General features: G+C 50.1%; 2 protein-coding genes across 13 annotated transcripts in view; one reads left to right on the plus strand and one right to left on the minus strand.

The window, feature by feature from the left end:
- Positions 1-9: 9 nt before the first annotated feature.
- Arfrp1 (ADP ribosylation factor related protein 1) lies at positions 10-7,733 on the plus strand. 11 transcript variants are annotated; one of them, XM_027419962.2, is made up of 8 exons: positions 10-163; positions 557-734; positions 1,023-1,110; positions 1,299-1,381; positions 4,771-4,852; positions 5,115-5,242; positions 6,489-6,589; positions 6,663-7,733. In XM_027419962.2, exons 2-8 carry the CDS (start codon positions 642-644, stop codon positions 6,748-6,750), a joined length of 663 nt encoding a protein of 220 aa, XP_027275763.1. In that variant the 5' UTR covers positions 10-163; positions 557-641; the 3' UTR covers positions 6,751-7,733. The 11 variants fall into 11 exon arrangements, 8 of the variants coding, with proteins under 8 accessions (XP_027275763.1, XP_027275766.1, XP_027275765.1 ...); XM_027419965.2 differs by having other exon boundaries at positions 5,172-5,242; XM_027419963.2 differs by having other exon boundaries at positions 23-163; positions 560-734.
- A 2,252-nt stretch (positions 7,734-9,985) lies between these two features.
- The window catches only part of Rtel1 (regulator of telomere elongation helicase 1), a 35,932-nt gene continuing 24,159 nt past the window's right edge, over positions 9,986-21,758 (minus strand). Inside the window, exons 15-36 of one of the 2 annotated variants that reach the window (XM_027419954.2) lie at positions 19,053-19,127; positions 18,869-18,950; positions 17,119-17,251; positions 16,852-16,965; positions 16,725-16,765; positions 16,443-16,528; positions 16,222-16,299; positions 15,717-15,794; positions 15,239-15,385; positions 15,045-15,160; positions 14,726-14,849; positions 14,472-14,622; positions 14,247-14,386; positions 13,627-13,722; positions 12,402-12,600; positions 12,069-12,206; positions 11,478-11,549; positions 11,072-11,296; positions 10,828-10,989; positions 10,596-10,718; positions 10,414-10,517; positions 9,986-10,312 (exon numbers count right to left, since the gene is read on the minus strand). In XM_027419954.2, coding sequence (XP_027275755.1) covers positions 10,232-10,312; positions 10,414-10,517; positions 10,596-10,718; positions 10,828-10,989; positions 11,072-11,296; positions 11,478-11,549; positions 12,069-12,206; positions 12,402-12,600; positions 13,627-13,722; positions 14,247-14,386; positions 14,472-14,622; positions 14,726-14,849; positions 15,045-15,160; positions 15,239-15,385; positions 15,717-15,794; positions 16,222-16,299; positions 16,443-16,528; positions 16,725-16,765; positions 16,852-16,965; positions 17,119-17,251; positions 18,869-18,950; positions 19,053-19,127 — 2,565 coding nt within the window. In that variant the 3' untranslated portion in view covers positions 9,986-10,231. Of the gene's footprint in view, positions 10,325-10,413; positions 10,518-10,595; positions 10,719-10,827; positions 10,990-11,071; positions 11,297-11,477; positions 11,550-12,068; positions 12,207-12,401; positions 12,601-13,626; positions 13,723-14,246; positions 14,387-14,471; positions 14,623-14,725; positions 14,850-15,044; positions 15,161-15,238; positions 15,386-15,716; positions 15,795-16,221; positions 16,300-16,442; positions 16,529-16,724; positions 16,766-16,851; positions 16,966-17,118; positions 17,252-18,868; positions 18,951-19,052; positions 19,128-21,758 lie in introns of both variants that reach the window. The other variant, XM_027419953.2, reaches the window with a different exon arrangement.

The raw sequence follows: 21,758 nt of genomic DNA on the forward strand, positions 1-21,758 counted from the left end.
CTCCGGGATGGGGCGCGCGGGGGCCGTCGGGATGCGGCTCCGCCCTCTCGTACTCAGTCGGCCGGTCGGTGTCCCGACAGGCACCGCGCGGGGTCAACGCGAGGTCGGTGGGGTTTGCGACGCGACGACGGCGTCTGCGGCTCCGAGATCTGAGCAGGTGCAGGTGGGTCTCCGCCGGACTGAGGGGCCGGGGTTCCAGAATCCTGGGGTAGGGGGCAGGGAAGCGGCTTCGGCAGCTGGTTCTTTGGCTCCGTGGGCCCGGCAGCGGGGGGGGATCCAAAGGCGGCCCACTCAGAAGCTGACTCTCTGGTAGCTACGACAGTCGAAGTTCCCAGTGCTGAGTTGAGGGTCCGGAAAAGAAGCCTTAGGAGGGCGGAGCAGGGTAGGCCGCCATGGGTTTTTCAGGACTGATGGTGTATTCACAAAGATGACCCGCAGTGGGAGTAGTGGCCCAGGTTTAGCGGGTGGTCGGTGGTGGAGGCAGGGTCCGGAATCGGGGGCTGGGGAGAGGGGGGCAAGGAGTCGCGAGCCACGAGGCTCCACATTTGAAAACTAGCAGGACCGACGGACCACTGATGAAGCGGACAGGAGGCCGATAGCCCTGGTACACACCTTGACATTTCTCAGGGTGCCAGGGCAGGATGTACACGCTGCTTTCGGGGCTGTACAAGTACATGTTCCAGAAGGATGAATACTGCATCCTGATCCTAGGCCTGGACAATGCCGGGAAGACAGTAGGTGCCTGTTCTCTCACCAATTCCCTTTCCCTGCCTTATGTTCTTTGCAAATCTAATCCCTACCCAAGACTACAGGTTAGTTGCCACCAGCCTCCCGAAGAGCATTCAACAGGCAGAGGTTCGTGTGCATGTGTGTATGGGTGTGAAGGCCTGAAGTTGCCCAAACCATGTGGGTGTGAAAGCCTGAATTTGCCCAAAGCATATGGATGTGGAGGGATATTTAGAAAAGACACCAGGAAACTGCTTTAGCTGCCACTACCTAACCACCTTTCTTTCTTTCCTCAGACCTTCTTGGAACAATCAAAAACACGGTTTAACAAGAACTACAAAGGGATGAGTCTATCCAAAATCACCACTACCGTGGGCCTAAACAGTAAGGGGGATATGAGCTTGGGTCCCTTAGAGATGCAAGCCCGTACGTAGCCCAGCTGGCCAGGGGCCAGATCCCTCTCTGTGCATGCCTGCTGGGATTGGTACCAGAATGGTTTTCCTCATTCCAGGAAGAGCTGGGACTTTGTAAAGAGTAAGGTCAGGAGCTAGCTCATTCTATCCTCTCCCCAGTTGGCACTGTGGACGTGGGGAAGGCTCGTCTCATGTTCTGGGACTTAGGTGGACAAGAAGAACTACAGTCTTTGTGGGACAAGGTGAGACACACTATCTGCTCTGTACTGTATTTCTCTAGATAGCTCCTCTTAACCTCTTCTTCAATGAGAGTTCCATTTGTCTACATTTACCCTGAAGATAGATTTTTCTCTGTTTTTTTCTTTTTTTAATTACTTTTTATTGGGGGAGGGAGGCATGTCACAGCATGCAGGTGGGAGTAAGAGGACAGCTTTCTAGAATCTATTTTCTCACCTTTGCATGGGCTCCAGAGATCAAACTCAGATTGTCGGGCTTAAACAGCAAGCATCCTTACCTGCTGAATCATCTCATTGGCCCTGTCTAAAGGTTTTCTCTTCAATCTTACCCCAGGGTTCCAGGTTGCTTTCTGTCTCACTCTGGCAAAACCCAGGGCTAGAATCACCACACACTTGAGGCACCAGAGAAGTTCCCACAGGGAGTACCTAACCTTTTTCCAATGAGACCAGTTTCAGCCCCAAAGAAAGCAGCATTGTTCACCAGGGTAGTCAGTGCACAGCACTGACTGGGGAGTTCTAAGAGGACTATAACCTATCCTCTTACAGGCAGGCAGGAATGGCAGAGATCACACATAGGGAGTGCACAAGACCTTTGTTTCCTGGTGAGCCTGTCTACCTCATTCTAGCTTATCATAGTTCTTCCAGGTGGCCTTTTCCACATCGGAGAAGGATGTTCTCAGGCACGTATCACCTGTCTTTTCTTTGGCCATTGGTTTTAAACATTTCTGAGACTTCTCTCTGTATACATTACTACACTGGAGTTTCTTCCACCTGGCCTGTGCAGGTACTACTAGGTCCAGCAAGCCCTGACTTGTTCTGCTCAGTGTCCTATTCTGTGGTTTGGCATGGTCATTTGATGCAGCGCAGTGCTGTGGTACAGGTGCTTCAGCTACAGTGGTGCTTCCCAGAAGGCATGTATTACAACTGAGGGCTAAATTCTTTCCTGGGCTTCCCTAAGATGTTTCTTCCTGCTATAACTTAGCAAGAGGGTAGCATCTATCCTGTATCCAGAAAGGCTCTGTGACTGCCAGGTTGGACAAAGGACGGGCCTATTCATGGGGCAGTACTGTACGTTTGGCATCTCCAAACATCAGACACAGGTGGGGAATCACACCAATTAATGACTGTCTTGTCACAGGTCAGGTATGCAGAGTATGTGTATTGGGTCATCACCAAGAGGGTGCATACAGGGAGCTTAGCAGTGGTGGCTAGGATCCCAAGCCTGTTACCTTTTGAGTCACGAGTCACTGCTCTTTGGGATGTTGGTTTGAACAGCTAGAGTGGCTATCTGCACTGCTTGGATATGTACCCCACATTGAGGAGTAGCCCCTTCTAAGCGGAGGGTAGACAGCGGCCTTGTCAACTGGTTGAAGAGTTGTAGTCATCATGGCAATGATGTGACTTCCTGGTACCCTCTGAATCATCCTGCCAATCAGGGACAGTTATCTTTGAGTAAAAGGAGTCCAAAGGTGACTCATTGTCTCTACTGGGTTTATTGCTTTGGTGGGCAGGAACTACTCTCACTTAGCCCCCAATCCCTACAGTACTCAAGGTTGTGAAGATGTGTAGCAGAGTTGCTTCTAGATTACTGGGAGGATCAGGAAGAGGGGCCTTGGTTCCCGGAACCGTGCCCTGGCCAGAATGTAGAACCTCAGAAAGATCTCATTGTGAGAGTTAGTATCTGGATCTGGTGTCCTCCAGTAGAGCTACCACATGGGTAGTGTGGACCAGTGTTGTCCTGTTTGCTGTGACTTGAGTTTCCTCTGCTTGACATAAGACTGTGGCCTGGTATGTGCCCAGGGAGTCTATGTTGTTGCTAAGGAGACATGTTTGTATTCAAGTTTCTTCTGATTTCCTTAAGAGATGACACCTCATAGGGCTTAGCCATGCTGCCCTAGAAAGTGAAATGCCTAGTAGGGGCTCCATTGGCCTTGGTGAATGGAACCTATACTGATATGTTTGTGGTCTGCCACTCTGCCCACTGCTTTCCTCAGTCTAGCACAGTGTCACTGTTGCTCTCAAGAGTGGGTGCTTTGAGGAACCTTGAGATAGAAACCAGGTTACCATGTCTGCTGCTTACATCTGCCTCTGCTAACCAAGCAGTATTGCTGTTGTCTGTAGATCTGTGCACATGCCATGCTTAGATCACAACTTCTCACACAAGCAGAACCAGGTGGGGTATCTGCCTCTGGTCTGTCCCAACATGTCCAGCTGAGAATGTTTCCATATGCTGATTATGCAGGTCTCCTTGTACCTCCCTGCAACACACACTCATAGCTACAGGTGTGACTTCCCCATTGAGAAGTGCGCCACCACCATCTTGGTTCCTGAGCCTTGTGCTTAATCATATAAGACACTTCTAACAACCTTCAGAGCTGCTAGTGTTGCCTGCTGTCTCACTGGACTTGCTGCAAATCTTGTATCATCCAATATTACCATAAATACCTCTACAGTAGGACCTGCCAGCTCTCAGGCCTCTAGGAATAGGCTAACCCACTGCCTTATCCCCAGAGCTGGCAGCTTCTGTGCCAGGCCCATTGCAAGACTGGAGCTGTCTTAGATGAGTCTGGCTGCAAAGTCTTGCAGAAGGGACCTGGGACTGTCCTCTAGTACTCTATGGGAAGTGCAGGTGGGGAAGAGTGTTCTTTCTTACTTGTCACACAACCTCAGTGGTATACATCCTACCCTGTCTGCAGCACATTATTTTACCAGTCAGTGTTGACTCCTTACTGAGACAGGAGACCCAGCATGGTCCCGATGTACTGTTAGCTATTGCCCTTTATTGGCAGGCATTATTTTTCTGATTGGGATGGGAGCTCATACAATGTCTCTATTACTCTGTGGATCTCCATCTCCTATGCTTATCTTGCCGCATCTGTTTTGCCTCAGCAGTGCTGTCCATTCCTTTACCCTTATTGTTGAAAGCTCAGGTCTGGCTACATCCAGCCTGCAGAAACCTGAGTTCAATCCTGTCTTTTTTTTTTCAGGCAGGGTAGCTTCATAGGCAGTGCTGACCTCAGCCATGAACCTCTTTTGGCTTCTCAACCTCTAGCCCTGTCTCTTACCCTTTTCTTAGTACTATCTAGCTAAGGCAACAGGTGAGTTCTCAGGAGCAGTCCCTGAGCCTGAAGAGGAGGGTGATCACCCTGCTAGAGTCATCAAGCCTTCCTCAAAGGTGCTATGGATCTTTACCACCAAACAGCCCCAGAAAGCTTCCTAGCACGTCTTTCCACTGAGTTGTGCCCATTTCTTCATTGTGGCCTTGGGGTAGCAAAGCTCCACTGCCTGTCTCTTCCTCTTATGGGCATCTTCTGGTGGTTGTGACACAGGGTCTCGCTATCTAGCTGGCCCAACTATGAGTACCTCTAGCCCCAGCTTCCTCCTCTTCCTTTTAGTACTATGCAGAGTGTCATGGCGTCATCTATGTCATTGACTCCACTGATGAGGAGAGACTGTCAGAGTCCAAAGAGGCATTTGGTGAGTATAGCATGGCCACTCTAGGGGGGAGAGAAGATGGGAAGACCTACATCTAGGGAATTATGTGGGGAAGGGCTTGCCAGGGGGTGGTGTACCGATTTAATTTGGATCCTTCCACTGGTCTGGAACTTGCCTTGAGGGAGGCTGGGCTTACACCTGGATGCCAGTGCCATGAAAGCCTCATTCATGTTGCTTGGGGTGTCTAGTATGTTGGGGGGAGGGGGGAAGGGAGTTATCTGTACACACCTTTGGGTCTGGGCAGAGCCTGCAGTCATGAACAAGACATGGTGCAAGGCTCCACATCTCCTGCTTTCCTCAGAGAAGGTGGTTTCGAGTGAAGCACTGGACGGTGTCCCCATCCTGGTGTTGGCCAACAAGCAGGATGTGGAGGTGAGCCCCACAAAGCTGCTGTAGGGCCTCTAACCATTGCAACCATTGTATCCCTCCAGATTCCAAAACCTAGTGCCTATACCATCCACCCCAGTTGCCTCTCTCAGCCCTTCTTGGGACTCTCCCTTCATACTACCTTGCCAACTTCAGTTCTTCTCAGGATGTCGCCCAGAGCTATCACCATTAGAACAGGCATGTTCCTACCAGAAGATAGTCAGAATGCAGATGCCATCTTCTTTCCTAAGGGAGGACCAGGGGCTCTGTGAATGTCTGTGAATGCCCCCAAGGGTTCTGGGACTATGGGGCCTAGAGCAATACCCAGGGGAAAGCTCTGAGCTCAAAGAAGTGGGTGTGGGGGGCCTCAGGATGGCTCAGTGGTTGAGAGCATGCACTGCCCTTCCAGAAAACCGGAGTTTGATTCCCATAACCCTTGTCAGGAGATTCACAGCCATCTGGGACTGCAGCTCCAGGGCTTCTGACACCTAGCCTTAGTAGACACCTGTACTCATGTGTACATACCCTGACACACATACATACGTACATTCGTACGTACGTACATAATGAAAACCAAATCTTTAGTTTCCAAAGTGGGGTAGAACTGGGAAGACAATGGGCATCCTCTTGAGATGAGGTGCTACTTGTACTCTTTGGACTTCTAGCCACACAAAGTCCCTATCATCTTACAAAAAGGGTTCTGTACAGAAACAGCTAGAGGACATGGTAGCAGCCAGTATCTGGAGGGCCAAGGAAGCTGCTTTTCTGAGGACTTCCCCCACCATCCCATCTGTGTCCCAAAACTAGTAGTAGAGGTCTTTAGTACTTGGCTGAGGAACACAGGGCCTTCCTTTAGATGAAAAGGGGAGCAGAGAAGCCATTGAACATTACCAAGGCTTCTCAACCCCAGGGCCATGGACCCTTCCTCACTTGGTACTTGAGCTCCTGACTTAGTTCACAGTGTTCTGCTGGTAGATGCTCGGGAGGCTGTTCTTGGGGGGTGGTAGGGAATGTTCTCTTGAAAGCTGTCTGTAGACTATCCAAAGCCCTGGGCAAATCCATCAGCAGTAGACTTGGACCAGGTTCAGCAGCCTCACCACTGGTTTTGAGGGGACACTGGAGCTCTGAGCAGGCTCACCCCTACTTATTTTTTTGGGTAAGGGACTGGCCTTCCTGAAAGTCCAAGTGAACAAGCAAGCTAGATGGAACTAGGTGGTGGAAGTGTTCCTCAGAGTCTCACCTCCCCTGTCAGACCTGCCTCTCCATTCCTGACATCAAGACTGCATTCAGTGACTGTACCTGCAAGATTGGCCGTCGAGACTGTCTGACCCAGGCCTGCTCTGCTCTCACAGGGTGAGTTGAGGTCTCACTCTGCAGAGTTCTCAGGGCCAAGGCTAGCCCTGCTTCACACATACTGTCTCCACAGCAAAGGAGTCCGAGAGGGCATCGAATGGATGGTGAAGTGTGTCGTGCGGAATGTTCACCGGCCACCCCGGCAGAGGGACATCACATAAGCACCAACTTTGCAGTCTTGGAACTGTTCATCCCCTGGTGTTGGAATTCCGAGTGCTCCCTGCTGGCTCTGTGCCACTGATGCTGGGGCTAAGCTGGTTGTTTGTTAATTCTTTTATTTGCTTTAAGACAAACTTCTCTGTCTGGAAAAGTATAGGTATCCAGAGACAAACATAAGGCATACAGGCCATCCAGCTCTATATTCCTTCCCCCCTCCCCCTCCCACCCCATCCCAGATCTGGAACTCTCCCAAACTAGTGAGGCCACTCCTAGGCTTGCCTGTTAGCCCATTCCAAAGTGGAATTTGAGGGCATCCTGCTTGAAATGGGGGTCTATCTCTGGCAGCTGCTTTGTCCAGCTTGCCCATGGAGGTGAGAATGGTCAGGGCTAATCTCACTTGGAGAAAGATCTAGCCCACATCCCAGAAGCCATCATGGCCCTAGTTTTGTTTGGAGTTGGGTGGGTGAGACAGGATTTTTTTTGTAACCCATGTTAACCTGGAACTCTTTGCCTCCTGCCCTGTACCAGTGGGAATTATAGGTATGGGGCATCACACTTAACTTTCCACCAGGTTTTGATATAATCTCAGGAGATGGTTCAGTAGACCTGCTGGAGATGTCTGATTTCCCTCACTAACCCATTCTCATTCTTATCTCCAAAGGAGAAAGCTGATATAGAAATGCTTAGAGGACAAATCTTGCTGAGTGTACATTTCAGTACACCCATACTCAGGTTGTGTGGCAGCGTCCTTAGGATACAGCTTTCACCAGGCTATTAAGGTGTTGCTGTAGCCAGTGTAGGTGGACTGGGTCCCTACAGGATCCAGGTCAGTTAAGTGCTGGATTTGCATCTCCAGATGAGTGTGAGGTGTGGGTTGCTAGGTGGCAGCAGCCATGCCTACTAGGCCTACTGGGTGAAATTCTTCCTCATGTGGCCAGGATAAGTTTATGAAATAAAGACAGCCTAAGTAGCTCCTGTCCAACCATCCCTTCAAGCAGTCAAATGCTGTTCCCCCACTGTCTGGTATGGTGATTCCAGCCAGAAGCTGCTATCCTGGAGTGCCTTGCTGAGCAGGAGCTCCCAAGGAGGTTTGAGCTGTGGCTAAGCCACAGGTTCAAGACCTATCAACTCCTGTCCAAGGTCATGTCATCCTGGGAGGGGTGACTGAGAAGTTATGATGAATCAGGAGCAGGGTTGTGGGTGCTCTGAATCAAGGAGAGGTCCCAGCACATAGGTGCCCCATGAGCTGGGTTGAGTCCTTCCTAGAGGATCCTCCTGGGAATTAGAGAATGGGTTACTCATAAGATGAGCAAACCAAGGGAAAGTCCAGCATGGGACATCAGACATCCCAGGTCTTTCTTGCCAGCTTCCTTCAGTTCTTTCAACAAAGCAAAACTAGAAGCTTCATGGGGTGACCTTTGGGACACCTATGGTAAAAAAGGGAACTAATGGAAGGTGGTCATCCTGGAGCTTGCTGGCTGTGAACAGAGCCACAACTTGAGAACAATTGTTTTTCTGAAATGAATAGCTTTATAAAAAGTAAACCTGAAGAAGTGTAAGGTTGGGGTAACATTGGTTGGGAGTGTAGAATAAAGTCCTGTGTACAGTGAAGAGTTAGACAGTTTGAAGGAAATTGTGCATCAGCACCTCTAAAGACAGAGCAGCCTAGCCTTGTGCAACAACTGGAGTAGTTGTAGCAACAGTGCTTAATCCTGAACTTCGCTCAAGTTGGAGAACTGTTGGAGCTGCAGCTGTAAGGTCACAAGAGCCTCCTGAGGTGGTGGAGAGCTGTTTTCCTGGGTTTACCAGGGCCTGCTGCAGCCACTACAACCCTTTAAAGGAAATGTCCTAGAAAGTCAAAAAGTCAATGAGGCTGCATTCATACTCAGAGTCTCCACAAATAAGTCAGGATAGGGCACATGGGTCACTAAATTCAGAGAACTAAAGAGAAATTCCTAAAGATTAAACAAGGTGTGAAAATAGGTAATAGGAAAAGTAGGAACAGAATGTCCATGGGAACAAGAGACAGAACAGCTATTCAAATAGGAGTTTCAGGCTAGACTGCCTAGTGAAAATCCCAAGCCCTATGTTGGAAGGGGTGGGGTGTGGGGGGGGCAATATAGGTGGAACCAAGATTGACATTTCCTGTAAGGATCCTCTCAAAAACTTCCAAGTCTGGTTGATCCGTTTTTCATTAAGTAGCAGCATCACCTTGGGCTGATACATAAGGAGTTGCCTTTTCAGAGCTCTGACCCTGTCCACAAAGCTACAGACTTCCTAGCTTAAGTGCCCTGAAACTTCTGGCTTACTAGGCTCTGGTTCCAAGAGAAGGAACTGGGCAAAGTTGAAGGGCAAACTCAGGGCAGAGCATTTATGGTGAGGGTAGCACTGCTCTGAACTTGAGCAGCGGGCTGAGGGCCCTACTTGAGTATTTCTGCTGTTAGGTGCCTGATGAAGTGGAGAGAGGGGACAGGATCAGGGAATACCTGGGGCCTATCTTCCTCTTGCAGCTCAAGCTCTAAACTCCTATAGGCTCGCTCCATGTGAGGCATCCACCGGGAACAGTCATGCCAGTGCCAGATGGTACTGTAAGAGCTAAGAACTCCCATGCTGAAGTTCATGGGGAAAGCACGTACACACACCAGCTTCTAGTGTGGTTGGGCTGGACAATTTCACGTAGATGAGACCTGGAACCATCTAGAAGGGCTTTGAGGCATGGTTGGTGGAAATCTGTGAGAAGGATGAAAGAATGACTCCCTATTGGTTAGAAAGCTGGCTGGACATGGATAACACTGCGGCTCTGCAAAAAGGGATCTTCCCAGACTTTTATTCTTCCATTCTTTCTGTTTTTGAGACAGGGTTTGTCTGTGTAGTGTAGCCCTGGACCAGGCTGGCTAAAACACAATAGCCTCTTAAGTGCTGGAATTAAAGGTGTGTGCTGTCGCCACCCAGCATTTCTCTCTCTCTCTCTCTCTCTCTCTCTCTCATCTCTCTCTCTCTCTCTCTCTCTCTCTCTCTATCTCTCTCTCTCTCTCTCTCTCTCTCTCTCTCTCTCTCTCTCTCTCTCTCTCTCTCTCTCTCTCTCTACAAGAGGCAGTGTCTCTTGTAGCTTTAGCTGTCCTGAAACTAGGAGCTATCAACCTGTATCTATAGGGATTAAAAGCTTGTACAACTATATCTGGCACCTCCAAGACACTCAAATTGTCCAAGCCCAGGACACAGACACCATCCTGACAATTACCATCCTGACAATTGTTGGTTTTATTGAACAGCCTGTCCCATTAGTAATACAGGCACATTGCCAATATAGGCACATATAAAAGTTCTGGCGAGGAGGCATCTAGCAGACCCAGCCTATCATGCCCTGAAGTTTCAGAGTTTCTCACAGATAGGTTCAGCTCCAATTAGATGGCCAAGCATGAGACTTGCAGTGGATCAGCCAGTTTCTAGCCACATCAGGGCTCCCAGGGTCTCCATTTGTGTTCACTGGGGCTTCGGCCAGAAGACCTGTGCAATGCTCTGCTTCCTATTAACAGCACCGCAATCTGGACACATTCTAGAGGCCTGTGGAGATACCTGCTAGGCACTGTAGCCTGGCTGAATGCATACCCTAGGTCTGGCCCCTCAGCCCACCACCTAGGGAGAGAGAGGGTTCAGACCCCAACCTGGAGTTGCAGTTGCCAACAGGCCCGGCAGCGGTAGAAATCACAGAAGGGGCACTGGAAAAGCACTGTGTCTTCAGTTGCACAGGCCGGGCACACAAATGAAGCTGCAGGAGGGCTAAGTGAGCGCACACAATTCCAGTGCCCAGCCATAACCAACAGTCCCTGTAGCCCCTATTGCTTACTCCACTCAGACTTTGTAGGCTCTGGGGTGGTATCATCAGACCTTACACTCTGGTCTGGCCTCTGTCTAAAGAAGGATGAGATCTTACTCTGGGTCTTCTCAGGCTTCTTGGACACTGAGGGACCTGCAGAGTGTAGGGATCTTATATGTTTCTCTCCTGTTAGCTTCTAGGTGCCATGAGGGGCTCAGGGTGACAGGGCAAGGGTGGAAGGAGTCCTTAAGTGGGCTCTCACCTGGTTTACTGTCCTCATGGGCAAGCTCCGAAGGCACAGTTGTGCTCTCCTCCCTGGGACCTGGCAGCTCCAAGCCCCTGCTTGTGGTAGGCAGGCCCATCAGGTCTGCACATGTCTGCAGGAAGTGTGGCTTGTGGTGGGGACGCACAAACATGCCAAACCCTGTGGGGTACTTTAGCTCAGCCTCTGTTCTCTCACATGCCCTTTCCCAGAACCTTATGCCCTACACCCAAGGCCTACATACTCTGTAACAGGGAGAAGTGTTCAGATTTTGCAGTGGTCAGTGCTGCCACCACAGCCAGCGCCTTGCCCAGGTCATCATCCTGTTTGTATGCCTTTAGAGCTGTCATAAGCTGGCTGCAACCTGTAGATCCCAGAGCCTTGCGGACATCAGACAGGTAGGCACTCACAGCAGCCTGGCCAGGTTTTTCTACTGTACATCCCACTTTTGGACAACTGCTGGGGTCTCCTGGAAGAGAGATGTTACTGGGAGTCTAATGGCTTGGGACTACCTCCCCACTCCACTCCCTTTCAGATATCCCTATTGAGTCTGTCTGAGACTGAGGACAAATAAGGTTAAGAATCAAGCAGTTCAACGTGACTCTTCAAGGATTTTTATGTCCCACCTGGGGTCTTTAGAAGCCAAGTACCTTTAGGTGGCAGATGGCCAGACAGGTGAGGCCTCCCTTGGTTCAGGTGCTCTCCAGAATCCAGCTGTCTACCTAGACAAGGTCAGTTTAGATTCAGACTCTCCTTCCTGGAGAAACATGCTCCTGAGACTAGATCTCATAATCCTCAGACAGGAAGGTGACCCTGACATCAGGTACACATCACAGACATACCCAACTGACTTGGAGGGCCCAGACAATGGGTCCAGCTCAGGAGCACATGTACAAGTACAGATACTAGGAACCTCAATGAATTCTCCCAATCAATGAAGTCCCTCTGCGACACCTGCCCTGTATCAAGCATTGGAACAGGCACTGCCTCTGGAGCAGCTAGCTCAGCTATTCAGTCAGAAGTACGACAGGTACCCAGCTGCCATGACTCCAGCTGAATTCCCCAGGGGCAGGTCTCTTGGATGCTTAGGCTAGGAGACAGAGTTCACCCAACAGACAGGGAGAATCATGCTTGGCTAATTTAGCCAAGCAAAAGCCTAGGGATATGCGAAATATGCGCATCTCAGGTGTCAACTGCCTTTGAAGTGTGAGACTGAGGGTCTAGCCTAGGGTTTTGCTCACAGGTGGAATCCGCAGCTGACTGTGCTTGCTCTTGGAAGGAGGGGCCTCCTGCCTGGTTGCCACAGCCTTGGCCTGTTAGCTGGAAGCAGATGTCTTCAAACTGCTGCTTGTGGTGGGGTCGTACAAACTGGTAGAAGCCTGTGGGGAGTAGATGTCTGAGTCTACGGGCTCCATACACTGCCTAATGGGCTAGGGGCTCTGAGGATCATGACCTACCCACCAGGCCCTTTTTCTGCTTCCCAGAGACAACCTTGAGCCCTAGTAGCCTTCCTAACCAGTCCTACCCACCACTGTGGCGTTATCCCAATAGCAGCAACTTGAAGGCCAGGGCACCTTTAAATAGAGTGTGCTTCTTGCGGTCCTCAGCAAAGAGGCAGGTAAGAGAAGCCACTAGGGCTTCAAAGTCATCAGAACCCTTATAGTGCTGCAGGGCCTGCGTAAAGGTGTCAAAACTGGCTTGGCTCAATGCTTGCTTCACTGATACCATGAACAGCTTGGCTTTGTTTTCTTGTGTGCCAGCCACTGGTTCATCCTGCAAGACATGATCAAGAACCCTATCAGAAACAGCCTTTCCCTCCTGCCTTGGAGGCAGTACAGAGTCCAGGGGATAATGATTCACTGCCTGTGGAATCATCTACTGGGACAAAAAGCAGAGAGAGTGTTCCTAGAAAAGCAAGGTCCAGTTCTGGTGTGTGGTAAAGTTTAAGCCTGTCTGAGCCCACACCAAAGGCAGTCAGAAACCTATAGGGAACCTATGTGACTTACTGTCCCACAGCAGATACAGCTGTAGGGGACACTTCTCAACAGGTTCAACCTTAGTTCTGTATATCTCAGACCTATACAGAACTATGTAAACCGAGGCAGCTCCCACTCCTACCATTTCCAGTAGGCTCAGACCCTCCACAGCTAGCCTACCTTCTGATGCATCAGCCCCTCTGACTCTTCTCACAAGCAGGATAAGAACAAAAGCCACCACACTTGGGGCTTTACAGCAGGCAGGGCATTAATGGCTCAGGCTGTAACTCAACTTTTCATCTGAGACTAGGAACGCACTGTACCTCGTATAGATAATTCAGTGTCCATACTCAGAGCCAGTACCAAGCCATTCTGCTCATGATGGTGGAAGAAACCACAACCAGTTATAAGCCCCAATTCAAATGGGACTAAGGGTCAGGCCAGATTCCAACAAAAAAAGAAAAAGATCTCTTGAGCAGAGCTGGAAAAGAAAAGAATGTCTTGGCAGGGTGAGCATGGTGGCACATGCCTGTAATCCCAGCACTTGGGAAGCAGAGGCAGGAGGATCAGGAGTTAAGTCATTCTTGGTTACATAGTGAGTTCAAGGCCAGCCTTTTTGTGACCTGTCTCAAAACTAAAAATAATGGGGGGAAGAAGGGGTTGTCCTCTTAAAGAATGGCAAATTAGAGCCCCTAGGTTATCAACATCATAGCTATTCAAACCTAACCACACCCCTGCTTGGTTAGGGGCAATGGGTACTAAGGGCAAGATTCCCACACATGCCCACAAGCAGCTAACTTGGCTGAAGGGGTGGCTGACCTACCGGATAGCTGACCAGCCTGACCTTCCTTCTTCCTCCTCTCTGCTCAATAGACGGCCTCTTCTCATACCGGAGAGACAAGGTGGAGGAGCCAAGTGCCTGAGGGAAATACAGCTGTGGTCCCAACCCAAACCCAGAATTCCAAAGGGCCTGTGACATCCTTTTGGGTACCCAGGATCCTTGCTTGTGTCCTGAATAGAGGGCTAAGGGGGGGGGGGGGATCATGCCCTAATCCTGGTGGCAATGCTGAGATTCTCTGTCCCTTTTATGCCCTTGCTATTTGCAGACCACAGCGAGAAAGCCAAAGGAAGGATAGGTTGTGGTAACTGTCAGAGCAGAAATGGAGGGAAGGAGCTCCAAGACAGACAAGGAACAAAGGCCTCTGAGGAAAAGGAACTTAAGATTCCATCCATACAATAAGCTGGAAGAAAGGCCAGTTTGGGGCTAAGCAGGGGGCAGGATGTTATAGGCTGTGAGTGAACTGTATCGGGGTGTCCCAACAAAGACATGGTGGAGTCATGGGAGGAGTCATGGTACATGGAGGTGCTGGAATCTCTCACTAGCCCTCCTGTGTGCTGGAAACTATCCATGTTCAGGCCAGACACCCTCGCCCTCCCTCACACCTGCTCCTCAGATGCCCCAGCCTTCTGCTCGTTGTACTCTAAGGCAGCTAGCAGCCCCACGGACCTCGGCTGGGCAGAAACTGGCTGCTGCTCATACTCCACACACAGGCTGCTCTCAGAGTCTGAAGAAGCTGATACTCCTGAAGAAATGTGTTGACAGGAAAACTTACCAGTAAGCAAGGATTATATCTCCGTCACATGTGGTTTGTACCCAACCCCACACACCTGTGGGCCTCTTCCTCAGGCTGGGCACATGCACATCCAAACTCATGGCTTTCTGGGTGGAGAGGAGAGGGCTGGACAATGTAGCCTCCTTGACAGCAGCTTCTCTCTCACTTACACTTGAGGTCACAGCCTGGGGAACTGGCACAGGCATCTGTAGAATTACAGGGTGAGGAGGCTTGCATCCATTGCTCCTCACAGAAGGGACTCCATCCTCTCTATGGGACAGGCAAGCCAACTGGGCATTTGAAGCTCACAGTTTTCTGAGCAACACGGAAGAACTGGGATACATCTCGGATGACGTGGCCAAAGTTGTCATACACCTTGAGGTAGGGGCGCACCCAGGAGGGCAGCTGGGCCTTGGTATCAGCATAGGCGAACCTGGAGGGTGAATGTGTGAGTATCAGCTCACGTCCTCTACTACAAAGACCAATGGCCATCCCTGCCCTACAGCCACTACATTCAAGCCTCAAAGTGAAGGACTAGTATCTGTTGCTATAGGCATCATACAGAAAGAAGAGGGTCCAGGATCTAGAAAGTAGAAAGAAATGCAGATGGCCACAGAGCCTCCTGTACCTGTGGTCACATAAGAAGATGGCCCCATAGTCATGGCGGTGTCGGATAACCCTCCCAATAGCCTGGTTCACAGCCCTGGATGCCTGCTGCTGGTACCACTCCTGCCCAGAGAGGCACTAAAGAGGAATGAATTTTGGTTATTAGGGTCCTTGGCCCCCAAAGTTCGCTACTCACCCAACTCTGTGGTATCTCACCTGACCTCCAGCTCTGTTCCGGCCTCTCAACTCATCTAAGAACTGCATCTTGAGGACAACACGGGGATCCATTCGTGGGGGATATGGGAGGCCAGTGACAATCACACCTCGACCATTCATGTCTGAGAAGTCCAGCCCTTCACTGGCCTAGAACATAGGAAAATAAGCACTTCTCTCCCCTGTTGGTCTACACCCCGGCTTGGGGTCTACCCACGCCCTAACCCTTTCAGCCACCTATCCTAGGTATTGCAGGGATGAGAGCAAGTTCCATCCTCAGATCAGGTCCACAGCTGGGCTCATGTCAATTCTGCCACATTCAGAACCTCCTGCCTAACTTTGGCCTTGGCTCCTAGTGTCAACAGGGCCCCTAGCATGGCTCCTTACTAATTTACTTGCTGGATGTAGGACCCAAGGCAGGAGCCTTGTTTCAGCCTATGTAAGGAAAACTAAGAATGAAGATGACCTGCAGAGACCTCACCTTTCCCCGGCACACTGCTAAGAAGGTGGCCCCACTAGACCCAGGCGAAGCAACTCTCTGGTAGTAGGCATCAATGACCTAGATGAAGAGGATGGTCAGCCAGGTTTAGTTTCCTCTCCTTCTCAAGTGACGCCCAAATCTTATTATCTGAGATGAAGGATGGTCTCAGCTGGGTGGGACACCAAGGTTTGGAAAGCATTTTCATGATCTCATTACCAGCAGAGGCACACCCAACACCTAGAGCCTGCCCAGTGTTTCCAGAAAACACAGGGAACCCCACAACCAGAGCAGCTGCTGGGTCCCAAGGACTCAGGCAAGAAGATGAGCTGCCATTACCTACATGCCAGACCATGTCAGGGGTTTTCTAAAAGGTGACACACTTGGAAGTAAGCACACAGCTCCAGTCTGGAGCCAGCCAGAGTGCCTGGTCACAGACAGTGGTCAGCTGGAGGCTATGAGGGATTGTAGAGGCAAGTTACCACCTGACTCGTAGTTTGTCACAGACCTCTGAGAAGCTGCCTTTGTTCCTGGGTTCCACAAACAGAGGCTTCAGCACCTCCACCCTCTTGGCCAAGTCTTGCGCCTATGCAAGGAGAAAGCCAGGACATGAATGGACAGGTAGGGCTGTGGCCACAGTCCTGTTTCATAGCTCTGCCCAACTACCTTGCCCAGACTTTTAGTGACATCGGGAGCTCCATCTCTCAGGAGTATATATAGGGGACGCACCCGCCAGAATTCCAGGCTTTTCTCCATGACAGGGTAGGACGGGAAGAAGACCAGAAGCCCATGAGGCACCACACGAGCGATGTTGCCTGTAAGTGTCATAGCTGTGGTCCAGGCAAGGCCTAGAAGACTGCTGAGGCACTGTTTGTTCTCAGGAATGGAAACTCGGGATTACCAGGACCCTAGCCCCATGGGATGGAATAGGGTAGAGGGTCTAAGACCAGACCAGTTATGAACAAGGGTTGCCTAAGGAAGGAACAAAGAATCGTGTGCAGTAGTACTTACCCAGGGCCTTCCCCAAGGAAGATAAGCACTCCTCAGAAAACCTGTACAATTAGAGGCTGCTGCCATGAAAAGCCTGGATCTCAGCAATCCACAACACTGCAGAAAGGCCCAAACCAGGACCCCTTACCTTTTGTCATAGGCAGAGCTCAGTTGGACACCATCAGGGCCTCTGGGGATAACCCCCACCCAGAGCTGGTTCCTATCAATGATGTGTGGGTTCTCCAGACAGACTGGGAATGGTCTGGGGATGGACAGAGGAAATAATAATAAATACACCTGAGATCTGAGACCCTTCGGGACACTGGCCAAAGGAAGCCCTGGAGCCCAGGCCAAGGTCCCCACCCCCATCCACATGTTCCTAGTGTTTTGACTTCTAGCCAGAGGTGGCTCATACATCTGCATCTCCAGAGCAAAGGAGGACAGGGGAGCCAGTGTGCCGCTGGTGAGGATAAGGGTACGCACTCCCTGGCAGACCAGTTCACGCATGCTGTGGCTGGGACTGAAGCACCAGTAGCTCAGCACCTTCCCTGCAGAAGAATTGGATATGAAGTCAGGACTGTGGTCCACCATCCTCATCTACTATGTTCAGAGAGCAAGCCACAAGCAGCTACACAGGCCCAGGTACACATATCAGGACAAAAGGCAAGGTTTGAGATGGGACCTGAGACCAGCCTATAATCGAGCCCTTCTCAGGGATCCAGAGAGCAAGAAAGACGTTGACCCAGGATGCTGGCAGATACGAAGAAGACATCTGGCCCCAACCATAAACTTCTAGGAAACCATGACAAGTGACACTGGACTTGGAGTTACTCTACCAAAAGCACACAGAAGGAAGAAGCATCCAAACTCCTGACATTTCAACAATAGCTACTAAAAAGGGAATCAAATTCCCAGACCCTGGTCATATCAGCAGCAGCCAAGGTCGCTGATTCAGAAGGAAGCACAGTTCCAAGCAATGTCTTACTGACTAGAACCACACTGCTCATTCCCAGTGATCTCTGGAAGCTCCAAAACTTAAAATACCACCACTTAAAAGTCACTGAAGGCAAAGCCAAGTGCCTTCGGAGACGATTTCCATCTTGGGTCAGAACCTGCCCTGCTTGAGCTTGAGGCTGTCAACAATCTCAATAAACTCCTTCCTCCAGGGAAGACTACTTTTAAGAAATCACTCCTCAGTGCCTGAACACCCACCAACCTCCCAAGGCATCACCATCATGAAGACACTATTCGCTTGGGAGGGTATTTTGTATGGTAGGGAGGCCCTTGGGGCAGAACCACACCACACCTCTAAACCTTTCCTCCCTCTAGGCCACAGTGACCTCAACGACAATATCCACACAAGCTCCATTGGACTGCTGAAACTGAGGCTGCAATCTGTAAGCTACAAAGTAGCCTCAGGATGTAGTGGCATGCACTTGGGAGGCAGAGGTGGGCAGATCTCTTTGAGTTCAAGGCCAGCCTGGTCTACACAGTGAGTTCCAAGACAGCCAGAGCTACATAGTGAGACCCTGTCTTGAAAAAAAACAAAACAAGGCAGCCCAAGAAAGACTGGTCCACAAAAAAATGGAGAGATATGAACAGAAGCTCACGGTTGAGGCATCACTGGAGAATGAGAGACATGGGAGCTGGCGCTGGATGCAGCCTTGATGAGGAGCAAGCCTGACACATAGGCTAAGTGTTGTCTGAGTCAGGGGTTGTCACAAGGCACATCTGTGAAGCCAGACTCATTGCCAGTTTCCAGGGCTAACTACCATGCAAGGTTGGTGAGGCAGACTGCAGTCAAGATCCCAGTGCTGAAACAGGGTGGGGGTGGGGCATGTCTCTAATCCCAGCACTTGGGAGACAAAGGCAGATGGATCTCTGAGTTCAAGGCCAGCCAGGGCTACACAGAGAAACTCTGTCTCAAAACAAACAAATAAATAATAAAATTCAAAGACGTGTGCCCTAAGTCTGGGAGGGGAGGCCTTGCAGAGCCTTGGTTCTGCCACTGCCCCGTAGGTGATTCTGGATAGGTAACAGTGCTTCTAACTTCCTCCAAGGTCTCTGGCTTTCAGTGGGCGTAAGTGTGCATGATTCCAAGTATGATGGTACTATTATGCAAAGGTTGGGCAGGGTAGAAAATCTCCTGCAGTGTAGGTTTGTACCTTGTTTCCTAGATGTAGTGGTGCTCCAGGCATCTGACCTCTGAGCTGCCCTCCGGTGGCTGGTTTCAGGGTGTATGTGTACCTGGAAGGACAAACATACATACATGCCTGCCCAAGTCCTAGAACAACCCCCACAGGTCTGTGAGACTTCTATACTAGCCCACATCCTGGAAGCTGCTCTCACCTTATAGGAATGTGAGACACCCAGGCCCACCAGAGATCCAGGGCTGCCTTCAGGAGGGTCTACACTGAACACAATCTAAAAGGCAAGATAGCACAGCAAAAGGATTAGCAGCCTGAGTTGAGAACACAAATGCCTTAAACTGAGATAAACAAGTGCTTTCATGGTGAGACGGAAACTAAGGCCCCTTACACCAGTATACAAGAGCCCAAGGCTACCTTATCTTTCTCTAACTCAGAAGTTCAGGGACCTTATCTGCCCAACCACGAAACTAGACAGCATACCCAGGCTGAGGGGAAGAAACTTATCCCTGCTGTCTCCCACTCCAAATGGCTCCAGAGCTTTCTTGGGCTTCTCGTATTGGGAGACACCTGAACATATTAGGAATAAAGAAGCCTAGGCAGCCCTTACTTGACTAACTCAATTTACTCTTCCTGCAGTATCTCTTAGTACTCCAGATTGACCTAAAAACTCAACATTCAAGTTAAGATTGTGACAGGGGAGCTGGATAGATGGTTCAGAGGTTAAGAGCGCCGTCTGCTCTTCCAGAGGTCCTGAGTTCAATTCCCAGCCACCACATGGTGGTTCACAACCATCCATTATGAGATCTGGTGCCCTTTTCTGGTGTGCAGATATACACGGAAGCAGAATGTTGTATACATAATAAATAAATAAAATCTTTTTTAAAAAAGATTGTGACAGGGTTCCTAAAGTCCAGGAATAGGTTTACCTTCCGAAATTCATCTGACAGGGGAAATGCCAAGACAATGTATGGGAACAAAAATGAATTTATTCTAGTCAGTGTCAGAACTTGCCAAATACCACAGCAAATGAGAAAAAACAATAAAGCAATGTGACAACAGCAGCAAGAGACCAAAAAGTGAAAGGGCCGGACAAAAGCAGACACCTGCCTCCCATACCCTTTATAAGAGGTGGTGGATAGAGCTCAGCCCCTGTATAAACCCACACAATTCTACAGAAGATCTCAAAAACCAAAGGAAACCACACATGGGTTAGGCAGCATGAGCTAATGCCACAAAGCCTCTGGCAGCAAGGAAACCTTTTCATCAAGCCTACCAAAAGACAGAAAAAGCAGGTATAAGATAATAAGATATGCTCATCATCTGAGGTAAACACACAGGATTTACAAAGCCTCCAAACAGTGAGAAACACAGCCGTGTCAAAGAAACACCACCCACAGGGTAGCAGAAGTAAAGGAGAGACACACGGAGGGACAGGTGGAAGTGTGACACATGGTTCTGACTTCCTGCAAGAGGACCCCTCTTTGCACAGACCGCCTGCCGCTTGCCGCTTGCCGCTGCTTCTGGTCTTCCTTAAAAGGCAGACCCTCCTACACTGTGCTACCCTGTTCACCTCCAGCTAAACTGACAACACCAAACTCTCATCCTAGGAGTCTGCTGTGAGTAGAAGTCCCTCACAGCCTGTGTAAGGACCCCGGGCACTGTGTCCCACCCCACTGTCCACTGGAACAGTGGCTGTACAGGGAACCACTAGTAGCACCAGGGAGGACCAGCTTCCCTCTTGGGCTGGATGAATAGGGCCCCATGTTCTCTCAGGATGTATCTGTGTCTGCCTAGATTTCTGGCCTTTGGGGAATCATAAGTTGGTGCCCTGAACCTCCTGAGCTGCTTTCATCATTCTCATCCCCATCTGGCACAAACTGTGAGAGGGAAGGGAAGTGGTCTAACTCATTCTTCCCTGGGCCTTGCGTGGGGTGCTTAGAAACACTCTCACCCAACAATTTAAACTGGCCACATAAGGGAAGAGCAGGGCTCCCTGACCCCATAGGACTCATGTATTTCTCCAAGAATCCACAACACAAAAATTTAAACTTAAAGAACAAAAAACATCTCAGACTGACACATCAGCTGATCCTGACAGGTTTGTGGTAGACAGAGAGAAAATGAACCAACAAGAATTCCAGATGACTAAAAGATTGCTTCTCTAACCTAAGCAAGATGGGGTGGAATCAGGGGAAAACTTCACTCCAGAGTGCACATGCACATACTCACTCATATGTGAAGGGTCATAAATATGAATGCCCACTCTACATGTCTGACCCAGGTGAGCAAAACAGGGGTGGGGGCTGGGGGGATTCCAGTCAGGAGGACACAAACCCTACCTCTGGCTGACCCTTCTCTTGCCAGACAAAATCTGACTAGCACCGCAACTCTGAGGCTAGTTGCATTTCTGTGCACATTCCCGTTTCCTGACAAGAACTCTTGACACCAACAGTTATGCTAAAAGCAGCTTCGAGATAAGCAACTCAACAGTCACCTGTTCTACTGCTGAGGAACATGCTAGCAAGGATCTAGTTAGCACAGTACCAGGGTGGGGCAGGGAAGGTAACAGGGGCCTTTGGAGCAGCTGCTAAAGAAAGTCCAAACCAGCCTGGCGTTGGTGGCGCACACCTTTAATCCCAGCACTCGAGAGGCAGAGGCAGGCGGATCTCTGTGAGTTCAAGGCCAGCCTGTTCTCCAGAGCGAGTGCCAGGATAGGCTCCAAAGCTACCAGAGAAACCCTGTCTCGAAAAACAATCACAACAAAAATGGACAAGGGCGATATCTCTCTTATAAACAGAGAATGGAAAACAGTGTTCTGGGGAAGACAGAAGTTGTACTGTTCACATGAGCCCTCTAGGTATGGGAATAGCAGGAACTCCTCCTGTGACTGTAGCTGAGGATGAGC

Source organism: Cricetulus griseus, chromosome 6 (genome assembly GCF_003668045.3).
Source record: "Cricetulus griseus strain 17A/GY chromosome 6, alternate assembly CriGri-PICRH-1.0, whole genome shotgun sequence".
In the NCBI taxonomy this organism is placed as follows: Eukaryota; Metazoa; Chordata; class Mammalia; order Rodentia; family Cricetidae; genus Cricetulus; species Cricetulus griseus.

What these genes read in the sequence shown, in the direction of transcription:
- Arfrp1 (XM_027419962.2), top strand. Translation starts at nt 642, where the DNA reads ATGTACACGCTGCTTTCGGGGCTGTACAAGTACATGTTCCAGAAGGAT. An exon ending in TACAGTCTTTGTGGGACAAG is followed by an intron (nt 1,382 to 4,770) that starts GTGAGACACACT and finishes TCTTCCTTTTAG; the next exon opens with TACTATGCAGAGTGTCATGG. An exon ending in AGAGTCCAAAGAGGCATTTG is followed by an intron (nt 4,853 to 5,114) that starts GTGAGTATAGCA and finishes GGGTCTGGGCAG; the next exon opens with AGCCTGCAGTCATGAACAAG.